At 37.8% G+C, this 18,363-nt stretch overlaps 1 protein-coding gene across 1 annotated transcript; it reads left to right on the forward strand.

Moving 5' to 3' along the window:
• The first annotated feature begins 279 nt into the window (after positions 1-279).
• On the forward strand, positions 280-18,204 carry LRRC72 (leucine rich repeat containing 72). Its single transcript, XM_063152471.1, has 9 exons — positions 280-322; positions 1,825-1,898; positions 5,269-5,338; positions 7,388-7,469; positions 8,731-8,844; positions 13,004-13,093; positions 14,992-15,156; positions 16,344-16,371; positions 17,833-18,204. The coding sequence occupies exons 1-9, from the start codon at positions 293-295 to the stop codon at positions 17,996-17,998; spliced, it is 819 nt and encodes a 272-aa protein (XP_063008541.1). The 5' UTR covers positions 280-292; the 3' UTR covers positions 17,999-18,204.
• Positions 18,205-18,363: the final 159 nt, after the last annotated feature.

The raw sequence follows: 18,363 nt of genomic DNA on the forward strand, positions 1-18,363 counted from the left end.
ACAAAAAGGGCGGTTAGACATTGCAATGAGCTGCCCGGGAACGTGGTGGAGTCACCGTCCCTGGAGATGTTTAAGGAAAGACTAGATGTGGCACTCAGTGGCACGATCTAGTGGAGGAGGTGGTGATCAGTCATAAGTTGGACTTGATTATCTCAGAGGTACTTTCTTAAACCGATTCCGTGATTCCAGGTGCGTGTTGGGGGGCCCCGACAGCCCACTCCAGCCTGGCCCGGCCGTGACCCGATCGCGTCTCGCGATCCTGCCCGGCGGCCGCCCACAGCGGGGCTCTAAGATGGCGGCGGCCGACACGGCCGGCGGGCAGGTGAGCGGGCGCGGCCCCTCCTCTCCCCTCGGGCCGCCCTGGCCGCTCCTCTCCCCGCCCGGCCCCGCCCAGAACGGCGGCCGCCCCGGCTCGGCCCGGCCCGTCGCACCCGCCCGGTCCCAGCGGCCTAGGCCTCGGCCTCTCGCTCTGCTCGGCACCGCCACCGCACCCCGAGGCGAGGCGCGCTCCGTCCTCCCCCGCGGGGCGGCAGCGAGCGGCTGGGGTTCTCCGAGAGAGCCCGGGCAGCCTTCCCTGTCCTTCCCGGGCCCGCGTGGTGCTGCGGCGCAGGGCCGGGGCTCCAGGGTGAGGAGAGGATGAGCTGTCGCCTAACGGAGTGTGCGAAATACGGATCTTTGAGCACAGCCTTCCTGTGAAACGCTGCCCCGGGTTGGTGCTCTCTGCCGTAGGTGTGCTTTCCCCGTTGTCATGTCGGCACTCCCCATCGCTGTGTCCCGCAGTGCCGGGGCCTGACTTGGGGTGTCTCACATCTGCTTTTCTCCAGAGATCACCTGGTGTTCCATGGGCACATTGTGCACGTGTAGTAACACAACTATGGCCATTTTTTCCAGACCCTCGCCCTTCCCAACACCTGCAGTTGGCAGCTGGCCGTGCCCAGTTCTGGGCAAAAGGCAGGGTCCCACAGGCGCTGTGGGGAATAGGCGGCCTGCGTGTGCCTGGCTGCCTCTAGCCGGAGACTCCCACACGTCCCACTCATTAGCAAATTATTTTGTGTAGGTTTAGCACAGCCAGAAACACGCTGCAGTGCTTGTGCAGCCAATACAGGCCACTCTCGACATGCCCGTCAGTGATTCCGAGCCATTTTATGCTCGTGAGGTTGTATCAATTTTGTGTTTTAAACAATAGTGGTCATAATGATGTTGGGCACAATAGCTCAGGTATTAAACCCATTTTTTCTGATATGCATTTTAGTTTTTATCAACCACTAGTAAGAGAGATCCATAATTCTTACGATAATGGGTTTTGTTGCTTTTGCAAGTTATGACACAGGGATATACTCTGAAAATAAAAATCGAGTCTGCATTTTTCAATGTTAAAGGTACAAGCAGAGTTTTCTAGATGTGTAGTTTTAAAAGCTCACGTGCATCGTTTAAAGTAAAGCTGCATAAAATAAAGTTGCAACTGTAGTGCAAAGTAAGCAGTTTCCTTGCTCATCACAAGTACTGGGCTAGCTGACCTGAGTGAGAAGCCCATTCTCCAGTTAACATATGTTAATTTCTTGTTTCATGTCTATCATCTATGATTCCCCACAGGAAAAGAAAATTAGTGTGAGTGTAGCCTAATCACCAGAGTATTTAAAATACAGACTGGAAATTTAATAATGCTCTATCTCTCTTAAATTATGTTACAGTTTGCTGTAATAAGGTGCTGTGATACATGTATTAATTTTGGTTACTTTAAACGCTGAGTTCACATATGTTACAATGTAATGACTCCATAGTGATACAGCATGTTATACTGACAAATGTACTGTGTACTGTCAGGCAATAGAAAAGCAGCTGAAGATTTGTGGCTATAAGAGCAATGTGGATGTCGTGGCACTGTATCTGGCTAGACAGTAAGTAAAATGTTTCTTGTTTTGACTTTTACTAAAAGTAGAGCACGCAGTAAATGGAAATCTCTCACAGTGCTTTCTGTACCAGGAACTCTGAACATCATTTATATGTGAAATACCAGTAAATCATATTCTTACATACTCCATGCATATTGTGAATGAAGAAATGGTAAAAGTGCACAGACACACAGCAACACTGTGCTCACAGCTAACAGCCTCATCCCTAGATACACAATCTGTCTCCAGCAGCCCAGAGTTGCTTGAGGGTCTGTGAGTTCCCAGAGTTGTACATGAATTTCTGCCATGGGGAGCAGAGGAGGGAGAGCTGATGGGCTGATCTCTGCCTGTTCCAACAGGCACATAAGGCTGGGTGGAAGGAGTATCAAGAAGGCAAATGAAAGAACACGGGACCTGCCCAGTCTAGGAACTGCCAAATTTCTGACCTCCCTGAAGAAATGTGTTACTGCAATGGCAAAACTCAGTGGTCCCACCCTTGAAATTACCTGCATCTGTACTGCTGAGAACTGAAGGGAGGGCAGGGCAAGATAAAGTGAATCCAAGCACAAGAACACTTCTTTTGGGCAGGCAGTGCTGATGAGAGAGCTGATCTCCTCTGAGAGCTTAATGAAGCAGCTTGAGATGTAGGGCAGATGAGGAGAAGACATGCTGAGTGAAGGAAGGCAAACTTTCATGAACCTGTGGGTGATCTGGGTTGATAGAGGTGTGTGCTGCAGCATGAACATGCTGAGAGGCTGCCATAGGGATGGATACATGACAGGACATACTTCAAAGTTTTGGGAAAGCGTGCTTGGAATTTCTGGCCAGGGCACAATTCCAAGTGTTGCATACCTGTCTGCAGCCTCACAACTGCATCCACTGCTCACATGGTTGATGGCATATAGAAAAACTAACGTAGTTTAATAATTCAGGGACAAGGTTTTTAAGGTCCCTTGGTCCAGTGAGTGAAAAAAAAGTCTTAAGGGATTAAGGGATTTCAGTATTGTCTAGTCTGTTTTTAGTGGAAATTATATGGTCTTGAAAATCTAAATGTGCTCACTAATATGTTTAAATTCCTTATCACATCTCCTGATTTACATCAAGAAAGTATTTGATGCTTTGTGAGGTAAAACATATAGTTACTGTCAAATTTCTTAAAATGTGCATTTTAGAAAGAAGAAAAAAGATATAATTTAAGGGAGAAGTTTCAATAATGAGAAAATTACAAGGGGCATATATACATACTTTCTGAACAATACAATTAATATACCACAGATGTAAAGAATTAAGACTGTGTATACAATCTTAATTGCCATATTTTCTGTTTTTAAATGCTTAAATGTGTGCCCTCACTAGCTTTCAAGTATTTTTTTGGTATAGAATAAAAAGAAATGCTCACATGGCAGATAAGTAAGTGATCTGTCTTCCCATTAAACCATTTTGGTAAAGATGATGCAAGATGGATTCTTTCATGATTGGATAGAAATGAACTCCTTTTATTCTATATCAGTTTATATAAACTTGAACCCCAGCCAAGCTCAGTATCAGATCATGCCTCCTTTAGTGTTGGTTTGGCATATTTTTCTGATAGCTGAAGTAAGAAAATGGAAAAAAAATTAATCAAATAAGAGGGAATGAGTTTATGTTTTTAAACGACTACCATTAAAGGAACATGAAACAATGTATTTTGGACACTGAAAGCTGTCATCCCAGGAAAACTGATTAACTTAGCAGTAGGTAGAAAAAGAGTGCTGCAGGCCAAAAAGGATCAGTTTATAAAAGACATACAAAGTCTGGAAGGCATGTAGAAAAGGACAGGCTCTTTTAAAATGTTAGAGGAATTAAGCTCTACCTGGGGCAAATTAAATGCCTTAATATGAAAAAAAAAAAAAAAAAAAAGCAAAGCAGCAAACCAAAACCAAAAAACCAACAGATTGAGGCTTGGAGATAGTGAAGACGAGGCTGTTACTAGACAGGGAGTAAAGCCAATTAAATGTAAATCTATAATCTAGCTATAGAGTGGCAGTGACCAAGAATATAAGAAATTTTGGCTTTTTTACCTGAAATGCAGTTCAGGGATGCACAGAAGAATTAGATAAGAGCTCTGTAGGAGCTCTGCATGTCCTGTCAACGGCCATCTGCTTGTCCCTGCCACTTGCAGTAATGTCTTTTTCTGTTACTTGTGACAGCAGACACATTAAGTATGTGTTTGCAGGGTTAGTTCCTACGGCTCATCTGAGGAAGCCAAAGAAACAGTTTAAAGTAGCAACACGAGAGGATAATCTGATTTTCAGTAGTACAAGGGACTAAAAGTATAGTGCCTCAACTTTGTAGGGTTTGCTCTCGACAGACTTTTCATTTGCAAGATGCGAAAAGGCATCCACCCTCCCTTTGTCTGTACCTGGAGGGTGTGTTGGGAAAAAAACAACCCAACAAGTAAAAAGACAGCATGGAAAGATAGAGACCAGACTATACAGTTGGAAAACAAACATGCCTTTGGCCTAATGATATGAGGTGAATTTTTATCAGTCCTATTACCTTCTGAAACACTGGCCTTCATCTTGCAACACATTAAAATCCACAAGAAAATTTTTATTATGGCGATTAAAAATTGTCAGGTAAAAGTAATTATAATTTTTCTAGTGGAAATTAAGAGCATTTATTTATAGCAATGAAAATAAAGAAGAGCAGTTAGTTAAAATCACTTGGTAGCTCACTAATATTTTCTGGTCAGTAGGCAATTTTTTATTTATAGCACACTAGCAAGCTCAAAGTGCTAGATACACAATGGAACATAAAACCATACTAGCACAGGGGAGATCATTTCAGCCTCAGTGGATGTACTAAGTTTCCATGAGAATAGGACAGGAATGGAAAAAAGGCAAATTTCACAATATACACTAATAGGAAGAATAATAAAAAATGCACATTGACATGCTTGATGTCTGCCTTCTGTTGGCTCCTCTGGCACTGTGGCTGGACAATCCCCACTGCACCTTCAAAGCAGTTTTGCTTTTAGCTTCATGTCCCCAGGGTGCCAAACCTCTCCTTCTGTGTTCTGAGCAGGATTTCTACAAAGTGCAAAGTACATGTGACTCAGACTCATAACTCATGCTGTTATGGAAAAGCAATTAATGTATCACTTATTTTGTTCCTGTTTCTTTGCCACCTGCTGCCTTGTTATGTTTGCAGGTGTGCAGAGTGCTTACACTGTCTCTGCCACCTTCTCTTTGTGTCTTTCTGTACTATAAATTCTAAGGAAGTGTGCCTTTCTGGTTCTTGTCTAATATTATTTATGGAAAATAAAATATTTATCAAATTAGTAAGCATTATTAATGTTAAGAAATTTATTACTCTTTTTTTTTTCTCCCATCAGAGGACTGAGAAGTATCCCAAGTCTATCCCAGTTTCGCAGATTAAGGTATTTGTGGATTAACAACAATAAGGTAATTAGATATTCCTTTAAAGAGCAGAACAATGCATCCATACTCCCTGATTATTATTTTGTGGTCTTTTCTAGCATAAAGTATTATATCTATTGTCAAACAAATAGATTCTTTTCAATTTCCAGGCTAATTTAACTGTCAAATATACAGATTTGAAGAAAACTCTTTTTTTAATTTGACATTGCAGAGCTAATATATTTTCCTTTAGATTCACATTAGATTTATAAATTCTATTTAAGGAGCTGAGGTTTTGTGCTAATTCCTGAGCTCCCAGTGTAATTGGAGCAGGCAGTTCTTGGAACAGGCTGAGGAGTGATGCAGCTGTGGGACAGGAGTGGACTGCAGAAAATGCAAGGCTCTTCTTTTATATTCTGGCAGACGTGCATAGTTTATTTCATGGCAGGCTGGTGGTTGAGGTGAGGCCCCTTTTTGATGTCATGCACATGAGAGTGACATAAAACTCTGTGAAATGAGTTTCACCCTGTGCACAGGAAGCAGCCCTGCAGGTCTAGGGATGACAGGGTATGAATATTTTACTGTACTGTAGTTTACATGACTTCTACAGTGGGCCCAAATTCTTCCATCTCCAGAATTGCTTGCTCAGGTAAATAAGTAGATCTGCAAGCAGCAGAAAGAATAAATTTGCATTCCCTGTCACTTCAGAGTACATGTATATCTGATGCCCCAGGCTAACATCAGTTATATGGCATCTTATGTCCAATTCATCAGAAGATCTCTACTAACTATTTATGAAAAGAGAAAATGCATAGATATATTAAAATGTTAAACTAAAATCACAGGTATAATAGGGCTTTTCCTTGTATAGTGGAAGGACATTAAAGAAAAAGAAGAAATGGCCTGATGACTAAGCTGAACTGATCTTGCTGATCAAAAAAATAAATAAATTGGAGTTTTCCACAACTCTCACTTTTCTTACCTCAGCAGTAACAAAGAACATTCTTTTGTTGTTCTATATAACTTATGTGAAGTCACTCAGTGGCTTTTCATAGGAGAAGTCTTACTGAAATGCCTCAATAGGAGCAGCATATTTTTCTGTACTTAATGATTTTATCAGAAAAAAAGCAAACTTCCAATGATTCTGAAAACAAAACTTGCCAAAAATAGGGGAAACCATTGTACAAGGGAGTGGAAAAACTTCTGTCTTATGCTCTTCCTTCCAGCTCTTAGGTGCTGTTAATACACAGAGCAAAGCACATTGATTTCAGAGTCAGTGGCAAAATTCAAGGACTGAAATAATTCCTTTCCTGACAAACTACTTTTTGTCACAGAATTCAGAATCAGGAATAAAATTCTGTTTGTTGTTCTTGCATTTAAACTGTAAGATACAAAGTTCAGCACCATTATAACTCCCATTTCTCAGTGATTATAAAGCTCAGCTTGCTGTCCCACTGCAGATACTTTACCTTGCACTGGAGTCAGAAGTGTGTTGGAATTGAGCTCTCCAAACAAGGTGTGATTCCATAGGAACTGAAGACAACTCTTTATTTGGAATACACCCATATTCATACTGATTTTTTATTCTGTAACTAATTGATTCTCTGAGTATGATTGGATGACATTTCTGATGAATAAGAACCATAAGAACCATTTTGTGCTCTTTGAGCTTGCTGGTAAAATAGCAATTTAAAAACAAGATGCTGGGCTTATTCAAATGACATATTTCAGGAATATTCTTAAACCAATGTAGAATTATTATGCTCTACAAGGGTCTTTTAACAATAAAAATTATTTCAAATATGAATAGAAGGAGAGAAAATGTGCAGACCAGTCATTTGAAGAAATCTCTTTCCAAATACAAATGTTAAATGTGTAGTTCAAAAAATTAGGTAAGGCTCTACTGCTTATATTTGATTTGTAATTAGTACTTCTAATGAAGGTTCAGTTGTCAAGAGAATCCTTAAACCAAGAGTCTTAAACAGAAATATAAGGAACTACCTGTGGTTAAACAGTTTTCCAGAGGCCATGTTTATAATTCTCCAGCACCACATTCAGAGTGACATATAACAGTTTGCCTAACTCTAATTTCAGATCCAAGATTTAACCTTCTTGATCAAAAACTATTACTTGACTGAACTCTATCTCAACAATAATGAGCTGACAGATATATCAGGTACCAATCCTCCCTTTTTAAGTTGTTGAGCAGAGGCCTATACTTTCTTTTTTCTGTATTGGCATTCAAATTTATAAAACTGGATTACAGCGAGTAATTTACTGGTTGAAAGATCCTATGTATGTATAATTAATACATGATAATTATTAGATATTTAATTTTTCCAACATACTTGAGTGACAATAAGATGATCTGTTTATTCTGGTTTAAGGGATGAAATGTCATTCACTTTATGTCAGGCAATTGTGAAATATTTTTGATCTTACATGATCATATTTAATATTGAGAATTTATAACCAGAAGTATTTTGCAAAGTTACTGCCAAACCTGATTTATTTTAAAAATGCATCTGTCTTATACTTCTATTTTAGTTTTGCTTGTCCTTGTAGATTAAATGGCTTTACCAGACTTCTAAATTTGTGAATGAACAGGCCAAAGCATAATACATTTCTAACTATTTTAGACATTTAAAATGTTAATTTATCTTTTTTTCTGTCCCTATGAAATGCTGGATGAGAAATGATGTTGATTTGTTTCTGTGAGATTTCAATCAAACTTTATCTTTGAAAGACATAAACATAGATACAAGAGACAATACAGGTGATAACAAAATATGGATAAACAGAAGGGTATCATTAGTAAAGAAATGTGAATAAAATGCTGTATATTATTTGGAAAATGGAATATCTTGATGTGTGAGGATGTGAACACAGTCTGGGTCAAAGCAATATTTTGTAACAGCTTTTTAATACATCAATAATTACTTGAGACAGAACTATTTTCTAAGGAATGCACTATTTACTACTTGTGAGACAAAGGTAGTATTAGGTATATACTGTTCTTTGTCAGGCAAAGGCAATATTAGGTCAAGGTAAAAGGAAATTAATTAACCAAAGATTACAGGGATATAGGAGGAATGAAAGGAGGTAGAAGAGAGGTTGCAATTGAAGCTGATTTGTTGATGCAAGGTAATGGGGACAAATGGAAAAAATTGGAATGAAAAAAAGGCATGTGCTTAAAGGATGTGACTAGAAAGGTGAAAAGGATATTGAAATATTTTTAATTTATTGTTTAATTAATATTGAACTATTGAAATATCTTTTAATTTGTTGCTTAATTAACACCTCATGCAATGTGTTACTAAAAGACAGGCATACATAGATAACTAAAATACCAAATTCAGTGTACAGCATAGCAAAATATTGTTCTAATAAAGGCAGCTATGGTGAGAATGATTAATGATTTTTTCATTTTATTTCAGGTGCTCTGAAACACCTATGTTCCTTGCAGATTCTGTTTCTTCACAACAACGAGTTAAGAAAACTTGGCAAAACAGTGAAGGAATTGAAAGGAATGATAAGCTTGCAGACTCTAAGTAGTACCTTATTTTTATTTTGCAGAATAGCAAGTAGTAGCTTTTTAGTTTCTTACCAGGATGTTTCTTGTCTATTTCCACATCATTTGCCAATAGCTTTTGAAGTTAATTAGCAATTTCAGCCAAATTTGACAGAAGAAAGAGATCTCTAAGACATGAAAATTCCACAAAGAGTACCTCAACTGAGAAAAAACTGCTAAGTGAGTTCAGAAGTGAACTTTTTGGCTGCTGGCTGCCAGTAGCTTGGATGATGTCTAAGCAGTTTACAGCTGCCTCTCTGTAATGGAACCCAGGAGTAGGGTGAGATTATCATAGAGGTGAAAGGAGTTGAAAAATGGGTGTTAACTGCTGTTGAGACTGTGAGTGATAGCTTATAGAGCCCAAATTCCTGCCTCATTAATTCTCTTGCTTATAGAACTTCCTTTCTGCATCTTTTTGGCAGACTGGATTTCTAGAGTCTAAGAATAAATGTACTTTAGGTGTTATTCATAACAATGTCTGTTAAGGAGCATACTTTCTGATACACTGGCTGAAAATGAAAATTGCACCATCTCTGAAATTTCAAATGAAGTCATACAAGACAGTGTTGGTGCCACTAAGTTACAATATAAGAAGGTAGGATTATATGCTAATAAGGTATTGAAAATGAAAATATAATCAGTGTTTTTCCATGATTCTTAAAGGAATGTCAACATAGGTCATGCCAAATGCTTAGTACTTGGAGAAGACAGTAAACAAGTTTTGTGCCTTGGTGACATGGTTAAGGAGGTGAATGTCTGAATGTCACCAGGCCACAACACCTCCTTAAGCATTCAGAAAACTGAATGTGTGATTGTGGGAAAGGAAAATATGAATGAAAAATTAAACTTTTAATTGAACTTGACCCTGAACTGAAACTAATAAAAACAAATCAAGTGTTTAGGAAGACAACATGCCAGCCAAACTATTGAAATGCTTGTCATTATATGCAAGATAGAAAAATGAGTCCATTTAAGAATGCAGTTGTTTGAAGTGATTAGGCAGCGTCTGGAGAGACATCCTATGTATGAATGGTGCAGTCACTTGAATTTAATGTTAGCTCTACAAATTAATAAGGAGCTTCAACAAGCACAGGAAGTTTGTTGTACTTTTTGCAACCATCTGTGGGAAATACAGAGCAGATAGTTAAAGTGCTGCTGAGTTATTATAAATGGCAGTTACAAAGGCACAGTGACAATCGTATGCAAATTGGACCAGCCACCACCACAGAAGTGTCTGAAAGAACAATCAAACAATATATATAATATATTGATCTACCCTAATTTAAAAAAATTGTTGTTTAGTTCAAATATTTGTACAAGAATAAAAAGTAATCAATGGGAGAAACTTAATGACCTTAATAATCATAACTTTAAAGTCATTCCTTCATGATCTTTGCAGTCACGAAAAAAATTGTCAACATGTTTGCTTCAAGGGGATTTTGTAATAATGAATTCTCAAATTAACAGGTCTCTACTAGGTTAATAAAATGCTCTGTCATATTTGAAGTAAATTAAATTAGTAAATGAACAAAATAAATTCTAAAAGTCATATCCTATATATCGTATTACTATATAATTTATCTGCCTTCTTGCAATATTAATAAATATTGAATGGGTGCAGAATTTGCACTGTGTAGCTTTGCAAAGGGCTGTGTCCACAACTCACTTTTATAAAACAAAACCAGTGAGGCTTCTCACTGTTATGAGGTAGATCTTTTTTATTGCTAATCTGATTTAAAGAAAAAAAGTCACTCGCTAACCCTCAATAGAGCTTCTGGATGCTTAACAACATTTTATTATTTTGTAGCTCTTGGGGACAATAGAACTATTAAAAAACACACTATTATTGTTTGCTTCAGGAGTGGCATCCAGCTGCCAAAATGTTGCATTTCTCTTGCTGAAGGCTCTCTTGTGATTTTAGCCACTGCCCTGCACTGGATGTGTAGCATAAGAACCGTCCTTCAGCAGGTGTCTAGGGAAGACACTCAGCTTCAGAAGATTTACTGCACGTGCTGCCTGCAACTGCAGCCTTTTGGGAGACTCAGAGTGCTGCCTTATGGGCTCACCCTGTGCTCACATATCCCTTTTGGAATCCAAGATTTTTGTTACGTACTCTGTAAATTGCCTCAACTGATTTATTGTCCACAGCTGATAGCATGCTGCTGCTAGACCTCAGGAAACTCTCTTGTTCACTATGTTTCTGCCCCATGTGGCAGAGGCACACTGTTTTCCTACACTCCAAATAGAGAAAACAGACAAAACTGTGGAGGAAGAAAGCATTATCCTAATTTGTACAACTAAAATTGCATGACCTTGACAAGAAAGTAGATAGCTCAGCCAGAAACTGATCCCAGATGTTTTGTAAAACAAAACCATCTTGATCTGTACAAGGGTTGAATTTGTTGTAAAAATGAGTAGTAGAAAAGTGCACATTCTCTAAAACAAACCTTCAAATCAGTGTTGTTGAGCAGAGACATAATCCAAGCAGCATCCAGATTCACAAGTTTAATATCAGACCTGTTTTGTGCCTTGGAAAATATTCTCTTGAATATTTTTTTGTTCTACTACCAAACATACCTGCTTTTAGAGATCTTTCTGAAACATTTTTCTGAAACATTTTGGAGTGCTGTGGTATATTTTCTCAACTCAAGAATAGACTTATCAGATACATACATAATATTCTTTCTGATTAACACTTTCTAGGAAAACAATTCATTCAGTTAAAAAAGAACTTTCTTTTGCTGCCACCTCGTGGGTGTTTAACTAATTTTAAGTACAGCAATTTTTAAAAATACGTTCAAGAATGAAAATAAAAAGTTCTCTGAATACATGAACAGGTGTTTTCTATGAAGGAGAGGACAAATGCTCATTCCAGCCTTGTTGCATCTTCAAAATACCTGTTAAATCCCATCAAGCACTGAGCCCTTTCAGCAGTCCTGAAGAACATGAAATTACATTTTGTAGGTTACAAATCTGTGTGGAATATTTTCCAACTTTTTTCTTCTACTATCTCTTACTTGCTTCTGTAATACCATCTTCCTCTCTGCTAAATGACAAATTCTTTTTTACCCTAGAGCAAGTATTAGCCACAGCCTCTCCTCAGAAAAACAGGTGACTGCAGACTCTAGCAGTAGTTGTAAAGATGATTAATTTAAGATTTTTTACCCTGCTTTCATGTCAAGGTGACAGCCTCCTGATTTTTTTTACTGTCTTAGAAGAACAGCATTTGTATAAGGAAATAAAAAGCATTATAATGTTTTTTATTTAGAAAAGAGCTCCCACCCTACAACACTTGCTTGTTTATTAGCTCATCTGTGAATGAGCCAGTTTCTATTTTAATCAGCCTCAGATATCACTGTCACTTATCAAACTGATTTGGCATGTGAGCTAGGCTCATGTTCCACATCTGGCCAAGCAGCAGCACAGGGCTGATACCTGTCTCTGTGTTGCAAAGGTTTGGTTAGACAGGTAGTGTGAACCTGAACATAAACATTTTAGCCAAGTTGCTAATGAGCTTTTGGAGCTTGGCATCTCCAGTGTCAAGGAATGCAACTAGAACCCAGGTTCTTAGGAATTAAGGCCCTCTGAAACATTATTCTCTTATGTTTCTTGAGTTTTCAAACTCATCATCTGTCAAAATATCAGAAGGCTGTGTATTTGCATTTTATATTGTATCTGTGGGATACAGCCTCTTATCAGCTCTGATAGTGTCCTAGGTGATCATCTGATATTAAAAACTCCTGCCTCCTACAAATTTTGTGTCTTACATTTAAGCTGTCACACATAAAAGACCATTGCCATTTAAAATAGGGATTACCTAACACTCCATAAGAAAATCAAAGGCAAACACCTCAGTATTTTTTGCTATAAAGGTTTGGAGTGCATGATGACACCTTCACTGAGTTCTTGCCAGTGGTATTTTGCGTCTCTGCAGTAAGTCAGTTCCTGCAGTCCATGTTTAGATGAGTAATTTCACATGTGAAAAGTGCTTATGCAGCCTGAGAACAATCTGAATTTGATATTTTGTACAAAATCTTTGGCTCCTAGTGACCTTTAATTGTCCTGCCTTGCAAAGTTGGTGTTTTGCTGGATTTGCTTTTTTGTGACATTGGGGCTTTTTTTCTGTGTTTGTTTTGCAGACCTATTCCATAACCCTCTGGAATATGATCCAGACTACCGTCTCTATGTGATTTACTTCCTTCCTTCAGTTCAGCTCCTGGACAGGAAGTGTAAGGACTGCTTTCCTCTCTCACAAAGCACTGTCAGCTCCTTTTGGTTCTAACCAGTTTGGAAACATAGCTGAAATTACCCTATCTGTTGTTTCACATGCATTTGTTGATAGAGAAAGAGAACTAATCAACCAGATACCTGTTTTTTGTAAGATTTATCAAGAAAAAAGAGTTTGCATGGCATAAACACTGTCAAATGTTTTTTATTTCTTTTTAAATTATGTTGGTTTTTCTTGTATCTTTGTTTATTTGAGTAAAGATAAAAACGTGCTTAGAAATGTGTACCTATCTCTGTGCATTCACTGGTATATTCACATGGGTGAGTGTGCTTACTTAGGTTTGTACATGTTTCTGTACAGTTTAAGTACATATATGCACATTTTTTGATAAGGTAAATGCAGAACAAGCTTTCAAATATAATAAATGTCCACAAGTTATCAAGAGATCTTTCATAGCTTGTCTACTGAAAATTCTACAGAAAAAAAAAGTTCTTAAGAATAGCCAAATTTTAAATCAGTGAATCCATAAACATGCCACAATGTACCCAGAAAATCACCTTTGGTGATTTTTATCTCTGGTATAAGGAGAACTGTGTGACTGACAGGACTGAAAATTACTGGAGAGCACTGAGAAAGTAGCTGATTCCTACCTCAGCTCTGTGAGGAAGCAGTAAGGAAAATCCAGCACCTTGAAAAGGGACTGAGCAAGGCAGGTGCAGGACATGTGCAGGTGCTGGGGAGCTGTGCAGCTGTTGTGCAGGAAAGCTGCTGCATGGGCCCCAGCAGGTGCCAGGGGCTGATGAGGAGTTGCTGGATCTGACCAGGTGCCCATTTGCTCACAGAGTCATCATTCTGCACAGGTACCCCCACTCTCCTGAGCACTTGCTCTGGTGTTACACTTGTGCTTAGCACATCTGCCAGGCTGTTACTAAAATATCACTTTTTGACTGGGGAGCGATGACTGAAGCTTAGTGTGCTGAAAAATCCGTGTTGCATTTACACGTCTAGAAACACTTCCTGAAAACTTCCTGGACTTCATCTCCTAACTACAGTTCTACTCTAATCAGTCCTGGATTAAGACTTGAGGCAGTAATTTGTATCAAGCTGTATCCTGGACTTTCTATTTAGTGAAATATTTCTCTAAAACATCACAAAGCTTCTTCACCATCTGTAGAACATTACCAGCATAGTCCTGGCTGTCTCCTTCACACAAGACATGTGCTCATGTTCCACTACCTTCAGGCATGACTACTGCAGTTCCTTCCTAATTGGTCCCCTAGACACCATGACTCCAAAACTTCCCTGAACTGAAAATCCTTCTGCCAGTTACTTGTTCTAAAAGTTTAGCTGACTTCTGTTCCATAGCTAAGTACTAGATTAGTTTAAGGTTCATAAAATTAAGCCACCATCCCCAATTTGATTTAACAGCCTCAAACCATTTGTTTAAAAATTAAAGTTATTTCTCTTAAAGTGGAAAACAGGAAAAACTTAAATTTTTCTTCTGATTGCACTCCTAGGGTTTTCCCTGTAATTGACCAATGGGAATTGAACTGGTCTTAAACCAAGACTTGTTTTTGCTATTCATAAAGACACTTCCAAATCTTTACTTACTTCTGCAGGAGATCTCATTTAAGCAGCACGAAAAATCTTGCTTTCTAGCATCTTCATTTAAAACTTCTGATCCTACTGCACTCAGAAGGAAATACTTTACTGTATAAGGCTTCACCCTAAAGCCTTAGAAAGTATCACTCCATGTTCCCATTTTGAATTGCCATGAAATTGTGTAATTATTATTATTATTGTTAAAAAAACTGCACAGAAAATGTATGAATCACCTTTTGTATGCTGCCTTTTCAACTGATAGAAATAAAATTAATTTTTCCGTATCCCTTTTAACAGTAGTTACCCAAAAAGAAAGGGAGTCAGCACTTAATCTCTATAACCCCAAAAAGGCTTGGATGATGCAGTCAGTGGCTTTTGAGAAGAGAGCAGACACATCCCTGGGGACAACAGTGGGATCTGGCAGATGCACTCAACCAGCCAGAAGACCAATAATGCCCTCAGGTATTTATAATGCTCGAAGGAAGGCATGCATTTTTAGGTCATTTGAATTAGAAATGTTTTTTTTTCATTCATCTGATAAAACATTATTGGTTTTAGTAATAAAATATAAATGCATCAAGAACTCAGCTGGTTTGCTTCATAAAGTAAGTAGTCGTGGCAGCAGCAGGCAACAAATGAATCCTTCTACTGAGACTATTGTGGCAGATAAATTCTAGTCATACCCTGTAGTTACAGAATTGTCCTTAAAGATAACTGAAAAATTTCTGTCAGTAAGAGTCTTGTGTTTAGTTTTACTTTTATTTAAAACATCTCAATCGACTTCTGACTCTCAGTGCTCAGCATCATAAGAGTTTTGATGCCCTCTAGTGCTTTTACAAGATCATCTCCTGAAGAAAATATTTTCTTCTAGTGTTCTAAATTGTATGTATCTGTTTTGTAAGCAGATTCCTCTTTATGTTTTCCAAGCTAGGAATATTTTAATGATGTCTTATAACAGCATGTAAAGCAATTTTTAGAGTTCCTAAACCATCCAGATCTTGAAGGCAGCATGAAAGCAGGTGAAATACCAGCTGGAACCATGAGACTTGTATCACAATCCAGAACCAACTTTGAAATCCCATACAACCTTGTCAGCTTCTGATGTTTTAAAGATAAAAACCCCACCGTTGTGCATAGATAACTGAAACTGTAGCACTTTATATAGTGTAGATGAAAGTTTAGAAAGTAATCAAATACTGCAAGTTTTTTTTAATGTATATATCACAATAGTAAAACTGAAAGCAGTGTATTTAACAATGATTTTGAAGAGGTTGGGGAAAGGAGGATAGTTTAAGCATATTTAATCATTTGTTTTGCTGATGATTATCAAAGTAGGCAGACAGCTGTTTATCTCTACCCTGCAATCTTACACATCTACAGTGGCATCATTTTCTGTGAAAGGAAAAAAAGCCTGGATATGTCTGTCTACAGGAAATAAAATACAAAAACCTTAAAACTACCTACACTTAAAACCCAGCAAATACTTGCTTCCATAGTAATTTAATAAAATATTATCTTAAACATTTGAAATCATGTGCTAGTTTTCAATTAATTTGAACAAGCAATTTAGGATCAGGATAGCAATCAATTCTCAGCTACTCAAATTGCTGTACAGCCATTAACATCATAATTTGAACTTTCTCTTATAGGTCATGAATTTGGAAATAACACTAATAGGTAAGTGATATTTTCAGTGTCTTCTTCCTTTTGCATCTCTGAAGCATTTAAGTTCCTCTTCCTCTTCCTAACTAGAGAAAATGTCTAGTAAAAATGAGCATTTGAAACAGTTTCAGGTCTTTGCATTCAATATCAGTGCAACTCTACCCTAGGTTTGTTGTCTAAATTTTAGTATTGAAAGGTATTCCACATTTGGGAATGGGTACATGAAAATGCCATTTATTTGTAAGATCAAACACTGATCACTAGAAAAAGCATGCTCAAAGTATTAGAGCATCAGAATAGCTGTTCTGTATTATGTCCCAGAAAATGTTCTCCTGACTGGCTGTTCAAAAACACACTCTCTGGAAAATATTATGAATTGTAGAATGAAATTGTTTTATTCTGTATAAGATGTTAATTTTATTCTGTTCAGTTTCAAAATCATAGAAATAAATGTAAAAGTTTTATCTCTGTGTCTGGATTGAGACAGGAGAAAAGTTGCATTTTAATGTGATGACATTTTAGATGCAAACTTTGTAAGAGCAGATTTAGGTACCAAAGAGCAAACTTTAGGTATCAGGCTTGGCTTTGCTTTCTAGCTTTACACATGAGAAGATTTGAAAAAGGCATTGAAGTAAATAATAAAAGCCTACATATAATATCCTTTAACAGTACTCCGAGCAGAGGTCTTTAAAAATCAAGTTATTTCTGTTGAACAATTAAGTCTTACCTGCCTTCAGTGCAGCAGGCTGTCCTCACTGCTAGAATGGATGTACAGCTGCCTGGAGTCATTTATGGAAATGCTGAGGCTTTGCAAGGTGTCTTTCCATGACAAAGTGCATGACACTCAGTGAGACAGTCCTGTGGCTCCTATGAGGTGTGTTAGTACAGGGACATCTTTAAGAAATAAGTTCTTGTAAGACAAAGTTTTAACATTGTATGTGAGTTGGAAGGTTTTGGTTCCCTGTCAGTGCTGCTGTGGTGGTGTGAATCTGCTGCTTTTCTCTCCCAGAATGCAGCTGTGGCAGGATACACCACCACCAGCTCACAGCTTGGAGAATGGATATTTGCCTGTGGGCTAGTTAAGAGATCCACAGTGAAATAAATGTGCATTTCCAGTAATGGGTACCAAATCACTTCAATCATGTCCACTGAATCAGAGCATTAAAAGTATACAACTTTTGTGAGGGAAAAAACTGAAAACAAAGAAACATTTTTAAGTCTACTATAAATGTTTTAAAAATAATTTATAGCATGATTTTTTCAAATAGAATCTTATGACTCTGACCTTTTTTCATTTTGTTCTGCTTTATTAAATTTGGTAGAAGAAAACCTACTGAAAATGAAAAATTTTTAAATCCTCCCTCTTTAGTGTCATCATGACTTCTACTTTCATTTTCCAGAGAGTGTGTCTTGTGAATTAGTTCTGAAGGGGTTTGGGAATGTTCAGGTAATGGACTTGCTTTGTTCTTTTGGCAGAGTACCATTTGAGGACCCTGAAGATGCAGTTTTAGTGCGGGCAATGACAAGATCTCTAATGGAATTTTCCTCTGTGGACTGGAACAAAGTAACCACCTGTCCAGAAAGGCGGCTTGAAAACAAAGCAGAAGAGCCCCCTGAGAAGCTGACAGTCCAGTTTAGATGAAAAAACCCTACTTTTCTCTCTAATGTTAACCCCATAAGTAGGTTAACATAAAACAAGTATACACAACAATACACATTGAATTGAGTGAAATTCCAGAAAAAAAATGTTAGTGTAACATTTCTTTTATCATATGTTGTATAGAGAGCGAAGAAATTAAAATATGATAAACAGTGGCAATATTATAATAAAAGTTGCTTGAAATGGAATCCTTACCATAATTTTGTCATCCAAAAGTACTAAACTGCTCACTAATTTTTAGGAAACTAAGGATAAATTCTTTTATTTCTTATAATACACTTCCTCACGTACTTCTTCCATTCTGTCAAGGCCTAAGGTCAATGATGCTTTCTAAACATTTCCAAGTC

Source organism: Melospiza melodia, chromosome 1 (assembly GCF_035770615.1).
Source record: "Melospiza melodia melodia isolate bMelMel2 chromosome 1, bMelMel2.pri, whole genome shotgun sequence".
NCBI lineage: Eukaryota > Metazoa > Chordata > Aves > Passeriformes > Passerellidae > Melospiza > Melospiza melodia.

Coding starts and splice junctions, on each gene's coding strand:
- LRRC72 (XM_063152471.1), top strand. CDS start 293: ATGGCGGCGGCCGACACGGCCGGCGGGCAG. Junction 8,845..13,003: donor GATAAGCTTGCAGACTCTAA/GTAGTACCTTAT, acceptor TTTGTTTTGCAG/ACCTATTCCATAACCCTCTG. Junction 15,157..16,343: donor AAGACCAATAATGCCCTCAG/GTATTTATAATG, acceptor TTTCTCTTATAG/GTCATGAATTTGGAAATAAC.